The sequence below is a fragment of the Entelurus aequoreus genome, linkage group LG10 (genome assembly GCF_033978785.1).
Source record: "Entelurus aequoreus isolate RoL-2023_Sb linkage group LG10, RoL_Eaeq_v1.1, whole genome shotgun sequence".
In the NCBI taxonomy this organism is placed as follows: Eukaryota; Metazoa; Chordata; class Actinopteri; order Syngnathiformes; family Syngnathidae; genus Entelurus; species Entelurus aequoreus.
The window spans coordinates 62,515,466-62,531,478 of NC_084740.1; the positions used below are offsets into that span (position 1 = coordinate 62,515,466).

General features: G+C 41.9%; 1 protein-coding gene across 1 annotated transcript in view; it reads left to right on the plus strand.

Moving 5' to 3' along the window:
• LOC133658888 (contactin-1a-like) overlaps positions 1-16,013 on the plus strand; it is a 127,040-nt gene that overhangs the window by 65,402 nt on the left and 45,625 nt on the right. Inside the window, exons 3-6 of the mRNA XM_062061389.1 lie at positions 6,474-6,600; positions 9,431-9,612; positions 9,780-9,875; positions 11,885-12,091. Of these exons, the coding sequence (XP_061917373.1) occupies positions 6,474-6,600; positions 9,431-9,612; positions 9,780-9,875; positions 11,885-12,091 (612 nt within the window). The remainder of the gene's footprint in view (positions 1-6,473; positions 6,601-9,430; positions 9,613-9,779; positions 9,876-11,884; positions 12,092-16,013) is intronic.

Here is a 16,013-nt window from a genome sequence, read left to right on the forward strand (position 1 = left end):
GTGTTGTGAAGAAGTCCTTGCTTGTGTGTTGTGAAGAAGTCCTAGCTTGTGTGTTGTGAAGAAGTCCTAGCTTGTGTGTTGTGAAGAAGTCATAGCTTGTGTGTTGTGAAGAAGTCCTAGCTTGTGTGTTGTGAAGAAGTCCTTGCTAGTGTGTTGTGAAGAAGTCCTTGCTTGTGTGTTGTGAAGAAGTCCTAGCTTGTGTGTTGTGAAGAAGTCCTTGCTTGTGTGTTGTGAAGAAGTCCTAGCTTGTGTGTTGTGAAGAAGTCCTTGCTTGTGTGTTGTGAAGAAGTCCTAGCTTGTGTGTTGTGAAGAAGTCCTAGCTTGTGTGTTGTGAAGAAGTCCTTGCTTGTGTGTTGTGAAGAAGTCCTTGCTAGTGTGTTGTGAAGAAGTCCTTGCTTGTGTGTTGTGAAGAAGTCCTAGCTTGTGTGTTGTGAAGAAGTCCTAGCTTGTGTGCTACTTTCACAGTCCAGCGTGGCCAGCAGGACACAAAGACATGGTTGATGCGCTAAGGGAGAGGATACAGTCGTCCTTTTTTTGGATGATGGTACAAAAAGTGTTTTTGGAGAAAGGAAGAATTATTTGAGAGCCGCTGCAGCTGCCTCCTATTTGTCATTTGGTCACATGACTCTACTAAATGTTAGCTTGTGCTAAAACACGTGCAAAGCTACCAACTGAGCTACTAACTGACTCAGATTCAGATTGGTTTTATTTGAGCATATTTCAACGTCATGCATCATATTTGTACTTTTTCTTGACATGTCCAAAAAGGAGTAGGAAGAAGCATCCTTTCACCCATTTTCTACCGCTTGTCCCTTTTGGGGTCGCGGAGCCTATCTCAGCAAGCAATGTTATTTAATAAATCAATCAATCAATGTTTATTTATATAGCCCTATATCACAAGTGTCTCAAAGGGCTGCACAAGCCACAACGACATCCTCGGTACAGAGCCCACATAAGGGCAAGGAAAAACTCACAACCCAGTGGGACGTCGATGTGAATGACTATGAGAAACCTTGGAGAGGACCGCATATGTGGGTGACCCCCTCCCCCCTCTAGGGGAGACCGGATGCAATGGACATCGAGTGGGTCTGACATAATAATGTGAAAGTCCAGTCCATAGTGGATCTAACATAATAGTGAGAGTCCAGTCCATAGTGGATCTAACATAATAGTGAAAGTCCAGTCCATAGTGGATCTAACATAATAGTGAGAGTCCAGTCCATAGTGGATCTAACATAATAGTGAAAGTCCAGTCCATAGTGGATCTAACATAATAGTGAGAGTCCAGTCCATAGTGGATCTAACATAATAGTGAAAGTCCAGTCCATAGTGGATCTAACATAATAGTGAGAGTCCAGTCCATAGTGGATCTAACATAATAGTGTGAGAGTCCAGTCCATAGTGGATCTAACATAATAGTGAGAGTCCAGTCCATAGTGGATCTAACATAATAGTGTGAGAGTCCAGTCCATAGTGGATCTAACATAATAGTGAGAGTCCAGTCCATAGTGGATCTAACATAATAGTGAGAGTCCAGTCCATAGTGGATCTAACATAATAGTGAGAGTCCAGTCCATAGTGGATCTAACATAATAGTGTGAAAGTCCAGTCCATAGTGGATCTAAAAAAATAGTGTGCGAGTCCAGTCCATAGTGGATCTAACATAATAGTGTGCGAGTCCAGTCCGTAGTGGATCTAACATAATAGTGTGCGAGTCCAGTCCATAGTGGATCTAACATAATAGTGAGAGTCCAGTCCATAGTGGATCTAACATAATAGTGTGAGAGTCCAGTCCATAGTGCATCTAACATAATAGTGTGAGAGTCCAGTCCATAGTGGATCTAACATAATAGTGTGAGAGTCCATTCCATAGTGGATCTAACATAATATTGTGAGAGTCCAGTCCATATTGGATCTAACATAATAGTGAGAGTCCAGTCCATAGTGGATCTAACATAATAGTGAAAGTCCAGTCCATAGTGGATCTAACATAATAGTGAGAGTCCAGTCCATAGTGGATCTAACATAATAGTGATAGTCCAGTCCATAGTGGATCTAACATAATAGTGTGCGAGTCCAGTCCATAGTGGATCTAACATAATAGTGAGAGTCCAGTCCATAGTGGATCTAACATAATAGTGAGAGTCCAGTCCATAGTGGATCTAACATAATAGTGAGAGTCCAGTCCATAGTGGATCTAACATAATAGTGAGAGTCCAGTCCATAGTGGATCTAACATAATAGTGAGAGTCCAGTCCATAGTGGATCTAACATAATAGTGAGAGTCCAGTCCATAGTGGATCTAACATAACCCCAAAAAGGACAAGTGGTAGGAAATGGATGGTTTGAATCGAGATTGTTGTTAAATTAGGAATCGTCACTCCAGGAATCGGAATGGAATGTTGAGTTGTTGTAAGATTCCTGTAAAAAAAAGTGCTAGCTAAATGGCAAACTGGATGGAATGTGATTGGTCGATGAAAATACATCTCACTTCTTCTTCAAAATGACTCGTATGGACATCAAAGGTTTTCTAATGGCCTCAGCTTGACTCTGGAAAGTGTATTTACAGTTCCATTTCATCCAATGTGAAAAAGTGTCATTTGCGTGAGATGATATTCAAATATTAGACTATCTTGTCTGGAAGCCATATAGTTGGCAACTTTATGAAGTAGTAGTGAATATGCAAATAAGGCAGCTGTGTGGGTTATAGAGAGGACAGAAGCCAGTCAGACACAAACTAGAGAGAGACCATACTGGTGTGTCCGTGGTCTACTTCCACACCACCACCATCTGTCATCTCACACCTTACACTTCAACAACTCAACGCCACCACCCATGTTTGTTTCACAGCAGCAGATGACGGTCGCTATAATCTTTTTGTCGCCTTATAATTTACATTCACACAAAAAAACTATTTTTTTTAATCTACCCTTGTTCCCAGAATATATTTCCTACCTTTATTAGCCTCCCATCAGCCCCACTTGGCCTCATTTCCAGCAAGATCCTCAGTCAACAGTAGCCAGAGGTGGGTAGAGGAGCCAGACTTTGTACTCAAGTAAGACTAGCATTACTTTACAATAATAGGACTCAAGTAAAAGTAAAAAGTAGTCATCAAAATAATGAAGTGAAGTGAATTATACAAACCCCGTTTCCATATGAGTTGGGAAATGGTGTTAGATGTAAATATAAACGGAATACAACGATTTGCAAATCCTTTTCAAGCCATATTCAGTTGAATGCACTACAAAGATAAACTTTTTTTTTTTTTTTGCAAATAATAATTAACTTAGAATTTCATGGGTGCAACACGTGCCAAAGTAGTTGGGAAAGGGCATGTTCACCACTGTGTTACATGGCCTTTCCTTTTAACAACACCCAGTAAAGGTTTGGGAACTGAGGAGACACATTTTTGAAGTGGAATTCTTTCCCATTCTTGCTTGATGTACAGCTTAAGTTGTTCAACAGTCCGGGGGTCTCCCTTCTGCTATTTTAGGTGCCACACATTTTCAATGTCTGGACTACAGGCAGGCCAGTCTAGTACCCGCACTCTTTTACTATGAAGCCACGTTGATGTAACACGTGGCTTGGCATTGTCTTGCTGGAATAAGCAGGGGCGTCCATGGTAACGTTGCTTGGATGGCAACATATGTTGCTCCAAAAGCTGTATGTACCTTTCAGCATTAATGGTGCCTTCACAGATGTGTAAGTTACCCATGTCTTGGGCACTAATACACCCCCATACCATCACACATGCTGCCCTTTACACTTTGCGCCTAGAACAATCCGGATGGTTCTTTTCCTCTTTGGTCCGGAGGACACGACGTCCACAGATTCCAAAATAATTTGAAATGTGGACTCGTCAGACCACAGAACACTTTTCCACTTTGTATCAGTCCATCTTAGATGAGCTCAGGCCCAGCGAAGCCGACGGCGTTTCTGGGTGTTGTTGATAAACGCTTTTCGCCTTGCATAGGAGAGTTTTAACTTGCACTTACAGATGTAGCGACCAACTGTAGTTACTGACAGTGGGTTTCTGAAGTGTTCCTGAGCCCATGTGGTGATATCCTTTACACACACTTGTTGATGCAGTACAGCCTGAGGGATGGAAGGTCACGGGCTTAGCTGCTTACGTGCAGTGATTTCTCCACATTCTCTGAACCCTTTGATGATATTACGGAGCGTAGATGGTGAAATCCCTAAATTCCTTGCAATAGCTGCTTGAGAAAGGTTGTTCTTAAACTGTTCAACAATTTGCTCAGGCATTTGTTGACAAAGTGGTGACCCTCGCCCCATCCTTGTTTGTGAATGACTGAGCATTTCATGGAATCTACTTTTATACCCAATCATGGCACCCACCTGTTCCCAATTAGCCTGTTCACCTGTGGGATGTTCCAAATAAGTGTTTGATGAGCATTCCTCAACTTTATCAGTATTTATTGCCACCTTTCCCAACTTCTTTGTCACGTGTTGCTGCCATCAAATTCTAAAGTTAATGATTATTTGCAACAAAAATATGTTTATGAGTTTGAACATGGAATATGTTGTCTTTGTAGCATATTCAACTGAATATGGCTTGAAAATGATTTGCAAATCATTGTATTCCGTTTATATTTACATCTAACACCATTTCCCAACTCATATGGAAACAGGGTTTGTATTTATATAGCGAGAAATGGACATTGAAACAGTGTAGGACTGACTTGGTAGGATATGTACAGCGAGCAGAGAACATAGAGAGATCAGAAAGCATAAGAACAAGTTTATACATTTGATTATTTACAATCCGGGGAGGTGGGATGTGGAGGGGGGAGGGTGTTAGTCAAGGGTTGAAGTTGCCTGGAGGTGTTCTTTTAGTGCGGTTTTGAAGGAGGATAGAGATGCCCTTTCTTTTACACCTGTTGGGAGCGCATTCCACATTGATGTGGCATAGAAGGAGAATGAGTTAAGACCTTTGTTAGTTCGGAATCTGGGTTTAACGTGGTTAGTGGAGCTCCCCCTGGTGTTGTGGTTATGGCGGTCATTTACGTTAAGGAAGTAGATTGACATGTACTTCGCTATCAGGGAGGTGTAGTGGATTTTATAGACTAGGCTCAGTGCAAGTTGTGTTACTCTGTCCTCCACCTTGAGCCAGCCTACTTTAGAGAAGTGGGTAGGAGTGAGGTGGGATCTGGGGTGGAGGTCTAGAAGTAATCTGACTAGCTTGTTCTGGGATGTTTGGAGTCTAGATTTGAGGGTTTTGGAGGTGCTAGGGTACCAGGAGGTGCAAGTGTAATCCAAAAAGGGTTGAAGGAGAGTTCCCGCTAGAATCTTCATGGTGCTTTTGTTGACCAGAGAGGAGATTTTATTGAGAAATCTAATTCGTTGGTTGACTTTTTTGATTACCTTGGTTGCCATTTTATCACAGGAAAGATTAGCCTCTAGAATGGAACCTAGGTAGGTGACCTCATCTTTCCTGGTGACAGAGTCACGTGACAGAGTCATGTGACAAGCATGCTCGCTGACATAAGAATATATTTGCAAGTCTCAATTGATGAGTATTAATAAATGTAACGATTGAAATGAAACCCAATGCAATATCAAGAAGAGAGTAGTATCGGCCACACAATCAGTTCAGTATCGACTGTCTCAGCCTCATCACTTACATTAGCATGCAGACTTTTTAAACTCTTTTTTTCAGCCGAACGCCTCAAAGTTGTAATCATACAACTTGCTACTTGATGCATGCTAACATACCAATCAATCAATCAATTAGCATGCTAATATTAGCATTTACGATCGTCTTGCCCATCTCAGAAGTTTGCGCTTTTGTTTTTTTGTGTGGTGTTCTATTGCGGGGTGTGGTTGTTTGGTCTTTAGATGTGTCGCGGGCCAGTAAAAAACACACTGGACACCCGTGCCTTAATCAGGGTTTGTACACCTTTTCTGGCCAAATTCAAGCACTTTTTTAAGGACTTTCAAGATCAATTTTCCAGTTTTTCCAGTAGCCTTCAGTGTGACTCAGTCCATAGTCTAGTTGTTGGAGGTCACCAAATGCTGTCTGGAGGAACAATATGGCACATCTGCTGAAAGCTAAGCCTAACATTAAAGCAGCAGTTATCATGAACTGAATGGGGCCTAGAAAATGAAGCAGTGTGACTATTTAATGTCATTGCTGTCTCCGTTTGTTTTGTTTTCATATTTCTTCTTCTTTTTCTTACTCCCAGCACTCAATGACATGGAACAGCACGGATTGATTCACAGCATATTTGTACTTTGTAAACTGCATAATGAGATATAAATACACTCAATTATGAACAAAACTGTTGCACATGAATATAAGGATAACATATTCATTCTAGTCATCATTACTGTACAATATATTGGTGTCATCTGCAAATAGTATATATTTTCAGTACTTTGGTGGTATTTGCTGGTATTTGTCCTCCTGACGTTTGACGTCGTGGTTGTTTACCATGTTGGTGCTCATTTTGCAGATGAAACCACGGGTTACGGGCCGGTTTTTGAGGAGCAGCCGGTGGACACCATCTACCCCGAGGAGTCGCCCGAGGACAAGATCACCATGAGCTGTCGGGCACGAGCCATTCCACCTGCCGCATACAAGTAACATATGTTCACACCAGTACTGACTAAAGATGGCCACTGAAGGACTGTTTCAACCATGCTGGGGGTCATGTGACCGTCTGCCACGCATGACAGCATAACATAGAAAGCCTGCATCTGCGCACTTTATCCGTAATGGTGGGCAGTAACTAGCTACATGTAGCTAAGCTATGTAGCTTAACTACATTTTCCGGTAGCTTAGCTACTTTCTTATGAGTAACTTTTCCTGTAGCTTAGCTACTTTTAGACAAATGTAGCGAGGTAGCTAACATGAAAGCTCCAAAGAGAGAACATGGAGTGTGACTCCAGGCCAAAACAATATGGAGAAGGTAGAAAATAGAACATCCATGATAATTGCTTGGTGTTCCTATGATGAGTCACAATTGGCTAAGGTTAGGGTGAAACTGGCCAATCAGAGGCAAGATAAGGCGGGTCATCCAATCACAACAGACACTCAAGTCACATGACCAGGAGGGAGTCCGAGACAGAGGGACGCTTCAAGCTGACCACTCAAAAACAAATTCTCTCCCACAGATGAGATTTTTTACTTTAGTGTTCCTTTAATGTTGCTAATTGTAACTTCGATGTAGCTTGCTGCAATTCTCCGGGATATTTTCCCCTGTAGCTTAGCTACATTTAATGGAGAGTAAATTGTAGCTTAGCTACATTTAATGGAGAGTAACTTGTAGCTTAGCTACATTTAATGGAGAGTAACTTGGAGCTTAGCTACATTTAATGGAGAGTAACTTGTAGCTTAGCTTACTACATTTTCCAAGTAGCTTGCCTGTCACTGCTAATATCACTAATCAGCAGGATGCTACATGCTAATGTATTATTCCAAGTTGTCATATACAGCATCTACTGTTAATTTGTTTGTGAATCCTTCTGTATACTTCCCACCATACTTCTCTCAGCCAGGCCAAACACAAACATGAAGTCTTCTTTTTCAATGGAGGTTAGCGTGGCGACCTGCTGCGAATACAAGCATTAACAGTCTCAGTGTGGACGGATTTCAGCTGAAGAACCTCAATGATGTATATTAGTTAACATCACTAGTCAACTATGAAGAATCTCAATGATGTACAAACCCTGTTTCCATATGAGTTGGGAAATGGTGTTAGATGCAAATATAAACGGAATACAATGATTTGCAAATCATTTTCAAACCATATTCAGTTGAATATGCTACAAAGACAACATATTTCATGTTCAAACTCATGAACATTTTTTTTTTTTGCAAATAATCATTAACTTTAGAATTTGATGGCAGCAACACGTGACAAAGAAGTTGGGAAAGGTGGCAATAAATACTGATAAAGTTGAGGAATGCTCATCAAACACTTATTTGGAACATCCCACAGGTGAACAGGCTAATTGGGAACAGGTGGGTGCCATGATTGGGTATAAAAGTAGATTCCATGAAATGCTCAGTCATTCACAAACAAGGATGGGGCGAGGGTCACCACTTTGTCAACAAATGCCTGAGCAAATTGTTGAACAGTTTAAGAACAACCTTTCTCAAGCAGCTATTGCAAGGAATTTAGGGATTTCATCATCTACGCTCCGTAATATCATCAAAGGGTTGAGAGAATGTGGAGAAATCACTGCACGTAAGCAGCTAAGCCCGTGACCTTCCATCCCTCAGGCTGTACTGCATCAACAAGTGTGTGTAAAGGATATCACCACATGGAACACTTCAGAAACCCACTGTCAGTAACTACAGTTGGTCGCTACATCTGTAAGTGCAAGTTAAAACTCTCCTATGCAAGGCCAAAACCGTTTATCAACAACACCCAGAAACGCCGTCAGCTTCGCTGGGCCTGAGCTCATCTAAGATGGACTGATACAAAGTGGAAAAGTGTTCTGTGGTCTGACGAGTCCACATTAGAAATTGTTTTTGGAAACTGTGGCCGTCGTGTCCTCTGGACCAAAGAAGAAAAGAACCATCCGGATTGTTCTAGGCGCAAAGTGTAAAAGGCAGCATGTGTGATGGTATGGGGGTGTATTAGTGGCCAAGACATGGGTAACTTACACATCTGTGAAGGCACCATTAATGCTGAAAGGTACATACAGCTTTTGGAGCAACATATGCTGCCATCCAAGCAACGTTACCATGGACGCCCCTGCTTATTTCAGCAAGACAATGCCAAGCCACGTGTTACATAAACGTGGCTTCATAGTAAAAGAGTGCGGGTACTAGACTGGCCTGCCTGTAGTCCAGACATTGAAAATGTGTGGCACCTAAAATAGCAGAAGGGAGACCCCCGGACTGTTGAACAACTTAAGCTGTACATCAAGCAAGAATGGGAAAGAATTCCACTTCAAAAATGTGTCTCCTCAGTTCCCAAACATTTACTGAGTGTTGTTAAAAGGAAAGGCCATGTAACACAGTGGTGAACATGCCCTTTCCCAACTACTTTGTCACGTGTTGCAGCCATGAAATTCTAAGTTCATTATTATTTGCAAAAAAATAACAATAAAGTTTATGAGTTTAAACATGAAATATGTTGTCTTTGTAGCATATTCAACTGAATATGGCTTGAAAAGGATTTGCAAATCATTGTATTCCGTTTATATTTACATCTAACACCATTTCCCAACTCATATGGAAACGGGGTTTGAATATTAGTTAACATCACAAGTCAACAATGAGGACCACTCGTCTTTTTGCTAGAACATTCTTCAAAGGTCACATTTGCATAATAGGCCAGCTTTAAATATCATCAGATTGCACTTATGTTTATCTCTGATGCTTCCCTGCATTAGCACATCATTATTGTGCTTTTAGAACCCACTCATGTATTAACTCCGGAGATGTTTTCCCCTTCAGATGGACGCTGGACGGCGTAGAAATCGACCCGAGCAGCGCCGAACACGCCCACTACGCTTTGTCGGGAGGAAACCTGATCATCAAGGAGCCCGTTAAAAGCCAGCACGAGGGGAAGTATTCCTGCTTAGCCAGCAACATGTACGGCCTGGTCATCAGTCAAGAGGCGTCGGTCCAGTTTGGATGTAATGGAACCTTCTCTATTCCCCCCAGAACCAGCATCTTCTGCCTGGGTTTGACAGAGCAGGCTCACTTTGAGATGACAAATGTCCACTGCAGAGGACGCTGGTTCTCCGGACAATGCTTTCGTCTTGTTTGAATCAAAACTCATCCTTTTCAACTCCTTTATTAGATTTGGACCTGTTCTCTTCAGAGGAAAGAGAGTCGGTGCACGTCAAAGAAGGTCAAGGGGCGGTTCTTCTCTGCGCCCCTCCTCCGCATCATCCAGGTGAGCAGGATGGAAGTCCAGAGAGTTCCAGGGGCCAATTTCACGCTTTACTTCTACAGCACATTAACTACAGGGCTGCACATTCAAAAAACAACAATACAAGTCATCAAATTACAAGCATTTAAAAAGAAACAAGTTAACAAACAAATAATAATAATAGAGTACAATAATAAACGACCTCAATAAAATAGAATAAAAACAAATCAATATAATGGAATAAAACAATAAGAGGACCACAAGACAAATGAATCCAATTACAAGCATTGAAAATGAAACAAATAATAATAATAGAATACAAGACATCAATAAAATAGAATAAAACAATAAAAGACAAAGAGGACCACAAGACTCACGACGATTTAAAAGCCAGAGAATAAAAGTGGCTTTTAAGACCCGACTTAAAACATCATTCTGACTTGAGGGGCCAACAAGAGAGAGGCTCTGTCTCCCCTAGTTTTAGGCCCCACAAGTCGGAACTTCTGCTTCCTGTTTTCAACTTCTAGTCTGCTCACACAGATTCTTCATTCATCACTTTAAGCGACGTTTGTAAGTCTCACGACACAACTAAAACAATTCATACTTACTAAACCGTCCCATGTGTGTAGGAATGCTTTCATGTATGTGTAATCGAGCTAGCGTCATTAGCATTAGCTAATATGCTAACATGTTTACAAGTGTCTGTGTTAGTATTATTAACTTACAATAGTATTTTTTTTTGGTATTTTTTCAGTTTCGTCAATTGACCAAAACGTCCTCGTGGAGTTATTGAGTCTGTTTAGCTGATTGGAGAGCTAGCTTGCGCATCTAGTGGCTCCGTGACCATGACTTCTGTTTTGTTTGATCCGCCGTTTTACTGCAGCGTGACAGGCACTGTTTGGAAACATTTACAAAATATTTCTGTGTGAATAACTCACTTCAGAACGTATATATCTGCGGCTTATAGTCCGGGGCAGCTAAGGAATGGAAAAATAATTGTTTTCTTCTAAAATTCAGAGGTTGCAGCTTGTACCAGTGTGTTCTATAGTCCGGAAAATACGTACACATCGCTTGTTGTTGACTCTGACCTCTTCGGTCCGTCACTCAAACGCGTCCATTTGCAACATGAAGAGCGTTTTCCTCGTTCTTATTTTGACACGACAAAAAAGTCTGCTTCCCAAGCTACTCAGTGGCCTAGTGGTTAGAGTGTCCGCCCTGAGATGGGTAGGTTGTGAGTTCAAAACCCGGCCGAGTCATACCAAAGACTATAAAAATGGGACGCATTACCTCGCTGCTTGGCACTCAGCATCAAGGGTTGGAATTGGGGGTTAAATCACCAAAAATGATTCCCGGGCGCGGCTACGCTGCTGCCCACTGCTCCCCTCACCTCCCAGGGGGTGATCAAGGGGATGGGTCAAATGCAGAGGACACATTTCACCACACCTAGTGTGTGTGTGACAATCATTGGTACTTTAACTTTAACTTTTAACTACAAAATGATTACATTGACTTCATCAAAGTACCGTATTTATGATGCATTTTATTTTGAAAAGGCACGTTACATGTTCAAAGTGTGGTGGATTAAATTGATTTCAGTTCATTTCAATGGGCGGAATGGATTAGAGATACCAGTGTTTGGAGTTACCAGCTCACTCCTGGAACTCATTGTGCTGGTAATTTGAGGCACCGCTGTCATGAGTTTTAGTTGAGAAAGGTTTTGGCGTAAAAAGCTTGGATCTTTAATCTGCGGTGTCATAATCACTTTATATTGGTTGTTTGAATGCTGAATGATTGACTGTAAATCCTGCATTAGCATCACTGCTATACACATGCAAATCCAGCAGACATCTCTCCATTATCCCACCCCCGGAGAGGAGAATTACACCATTTTAATCCAAAAGGTCAATAAATGAATGCTAAATCTGCATTTGCACATTTCCATTCAGTCCACATCCCCGCAGTTATTTGCGGAGTGCTTGCTAGGTGTCTGAGCTGCTGACTGACACACCTTTTTTTCCTATGTGCCCTTGCAGCCGACCTGTCATTCCGATGGATCCTCAACGAGTTCCCCATCTTCATCCTGCTGGACAACCGGCGCTTTGTCTCGCAAATAACGGGCAACCTTTACATCTCCAAGGTGGAGGCCTCAGACAGCGGCAACTACTCGTGCATCGCATCCAGCTCCTCCATCTCCAAGAGCGTCTTCTCCAACTACATCCCCCTGGTGCCCCACAGCGAACGTCAGTACCTTACTTTTCTGACTTGTGCATTATATACACCCCCAAATGACCACCTGTCACTGTAGCGCATGGTTCTTTATTGGTCCCCGTTGGGGAAATTCATTTTCACTGCTGTACATTTAAACAATAGACATTACACATCACGAAACAAAAATAACAAAAAGACATCATACATGACCAACACATTTACAGGCTCGTCAGACAGGTCGGCCGGGCCTGCTGTTAATGGCGGCTATAGCTGCAGGGATAAGGCTTTTCCTGAGGCCGGCCCTCCGGAATTTGATGGTTCTGTACCTGCGCCCTGATGGTAGCGGGATGATGTATTGGTGTAGTGGGTGAGTGATATCCTGGACTATCGTGTTTGCCAGTCGAATGATGGACCTGTGGTTTAAATCTGAAATGTTGGGTGTGGGTAGGCCGATGATTTTAGCTGCTATGTTTGTAATGCGTGTGAGTTTGGTCCGGTTGGTTACAGAAAGCATAGTGAAAAAACATGTGGAACAGTACAGAAGGATGGGTTGAAAAATGCTTTGGTAAAGTAATAACAGGAGATGAGGTGCAACGTATAGTCCTTTAAGTTTACGAATGGAGGTGAAGTGTGTCTCTCTTTACTAGCTTCGTCGAAGCATGTTGCTTTTGTAGCTGTTTCAGCAGATTTGAATTGTTAAGATAGGATCTTTGATCCAAGACACAACTTACATTTAACTAAAATGTTCTTTTCTTTGTGGTCGACAAAAGAAAAGTAGTGAGAATATCTCCATGTTAAGAAACTCGGCTTCGGGCTTCGCCATGATGTCTTGTTAGTAAACACAGACACGCCCCCTCCCACACACACACACACACACACACACACACACACACACACACACACACACACACACACACACACACACACACACACACACACACACACACACACACACACACACACACACACACACACACACACACACACACACACACACACACACACACATACACACAGACAGCGCGCGGCGCGCCTCTTTCTTGTCGCCTCTTGCGCAGCGCTGCAACAAAACACACTCAGATCCTCTCAGTTTCTAGCCGATACTACATAAAACATAACGTAAAATAACGCAGTAACGCATCATGTAGTAACGGTAACTGAGTTACTGAATATAAAAAATAATGCGTTAGATTACTATTTACCGCCTAAAGTAACGCGTTAGTCCTAACACTGTGAGCAAGTCAAACATAACGTTGAAACAACGTTGAGTACTTGTTGAATTAGGTCCTGACGTTGAGCAAGTCAAACATAACGTTGAGTACTTGTTGAATTAGGTCCTGACGTCGAGCAAGTCAAACATAACGTTGAAACAACGTTGAGTACTTGTTGAATTAGGTCCTGACGTCGAGCAAGTCAAACATAACGTTGAAACAATGTTGAGTACTTGTTGAATTAGGTCCTGACGTCGAGCAAGTCAAACATAACGTTGAAACAACGTTGAGTACTTGTTGAATTAGGTCCTGACGTTGAGCAAGTCAAACATAACGTTGAAACAACGTTGAGTACTTGTTGAATTAGGTCCTGACGTTGAGCAAGTCAAATATAACGTTGAAACAACGTTGAGTACTTGTTGAATTAGGTCCTGACGTTGAGCAAGTCCAACATAATGTTGAAACAACGTTGAGTACTTGTTGAATTAGGTCTTGACGTTGAGCAAGTCGAACATAACGTTGAAACAACGTTGAGTACTTGTTGAATTAGGTCCTGACGTTGAGCAAGTCAAACATAACGTTGAAACAACGTTGAGTACTTGTTGAATTAGGTCCTGATGTCGAGCAAGTCAAACATAACGTTGAAACAACGTTGAGTACTTGTTGAATTAGGTCCTGACGTTGAGCAAGTCCAACATAATGTTGAAACAACGTTGAGTACTTGTTGAATTAGGTCTTGACGTTGAGCAAGTCGAACATAACGTTGAAACAACGTTGAGTACTTGTTGAATTAGGTCCTGACATTGAGCAAGTCAAACATAACGTTGAAACAACGTTGAGTACTTGTTGAATTAGGTCTTGACGTTGAGCAAGTCAAGCATAACGTTGAAACAACGTTGAGTACTTGTTGAATTAGGTCCTGACGTTGAGCAAGTCAAACATAACGTTGAAACAACGTTGAGTACTTGTTGAATTAGGTCCTGACGTTGAGCAAGTCAAACATAACGTTGAAACAACGTTGAGTACTTGTTGAATTAGGTCTTGACGTTGAGCAAGTCAAACATAACGTTGAAACAACGTTGAGTACTTGTTGAATTAGGTCCTGACGTTGAGCAAGTCAAACATAACGTTGAAACAACGTTGAGTACTTGTTGAATTAGGTCCTGACGTTGAGCAAGTCAAACATAACGTTGAAACAACGTTGAGTACTTGTTGAATTAGGTCCTGACGTTGAGCAAGTCAAACATAACGTTGAAACAACGTTGAGTACTTGTTGAATTAGGTCTTGACGTTGAGCAAGTCAAACATAACGTTGAAACAACGTTGAGTACTTGTTGAATTAGGTCCTGACGTTGAGCAAGTCAAACATAACGTTGAAACAACGTTGAGTACTTGTTGAATTAGGTCTTGACATTGAGCAAGTCGAACATAACGTTGAAACAACGTTGAGTACTTGTTGAATTAGGTCCTGACGTTGAGCAAGTCAAACATAACGTTGAAACAACGTTGAGTACTTGTTGAATTAGGTCCTGACGTTGAGCAAGTCAAACATAACGTTGAAACAACGTTGAGTACTTGTTGAATTAGGTCTTGACGTTGAGCAAGTCAAACATAACGTTGAAACAACGTTGAGTACTTGTTGAATTAGGTCCTGACGTTGAGCAAGTCAAACATAACGTTGAAACAACGTTGAGTACTTGTTGAATTAGGTCCTGACGTTGAGCAAGTCAAACATAACGTTGAAACAACGTTGAGTACTTGTTGAATTAGGTCCTGACGTTGAGCAAGTCAAGCATAACGTTGAAACAACGTTGAGTACTTGTTGAATTAGGTCCTGACGTTGAGCAAGTCAAACATAACGTTGAAACAACGTTGAGTACTTGTTGAATTAGGTCCTGACGTTGAGCAAGTCAAACATAACGTTGAAACAACGTTGAGTACTTGTTGAATTAGGTCCTGACGTTGAGCAAGTCAAACATAACGTTGTAACAACAAGGTTTATTCAATGTCAGGTTGTAATGTTGATTTGACCATTGAAATGTGGTCATTTCCAAACCAATATTCTACAACAAAAATACAACATACTTTTTGACAACAGTTAATCAATGTTGGGTTGATTTGACATTGAAATGTGGTCATTTCCCAACCAACAACTTGGATCCAACATTAGACATCATCTCAATTTACAAACACTACTATTTTGCAACGTTGTTTCAAAATCACTTTTAAAGGACATGTACGTATAACCAACGTTGTATCAATGTCTTGTGCCTGCTGGGTCATGGTCATGGTGACTCAGCAGAAAACACTAGAAGTGAGTGGCTGGTGCAGAACTTTGAAAGAGTGATGGCGGTGCCTCCAGGGTCAGCGTAGTGACGACAGTACGCAGAAGCATCAAGTAGTCGGGGCCCCAACAGAGGGATAAAAGAGGCGCATTAGGGTCGAGTGAGGGAAAGATGGAGAAGGAAATCAGCCGGAGAATGGGAGCAGCTGGGGCAGTATTGCAGTCTCTCTGCCGCACTGTTGTGACCAAACGAGAGCTGAGCCAGAAGGCAAAGCTCTCGGTCTACCGAGCTATCTACATTCCTACTCTCACCTATGGTCATGAAGTGTGGGTAATGACCGAAAGAATAAGATCGCGGATACAAGCGGCCGAAATGAGTTTCCTCAGAAGGGTGGCTGGCATCTCCCTTAGAGATAGGGTGAGAAGTGCAGTCACCCGAGAGAGACTCGGAGTAGAGCC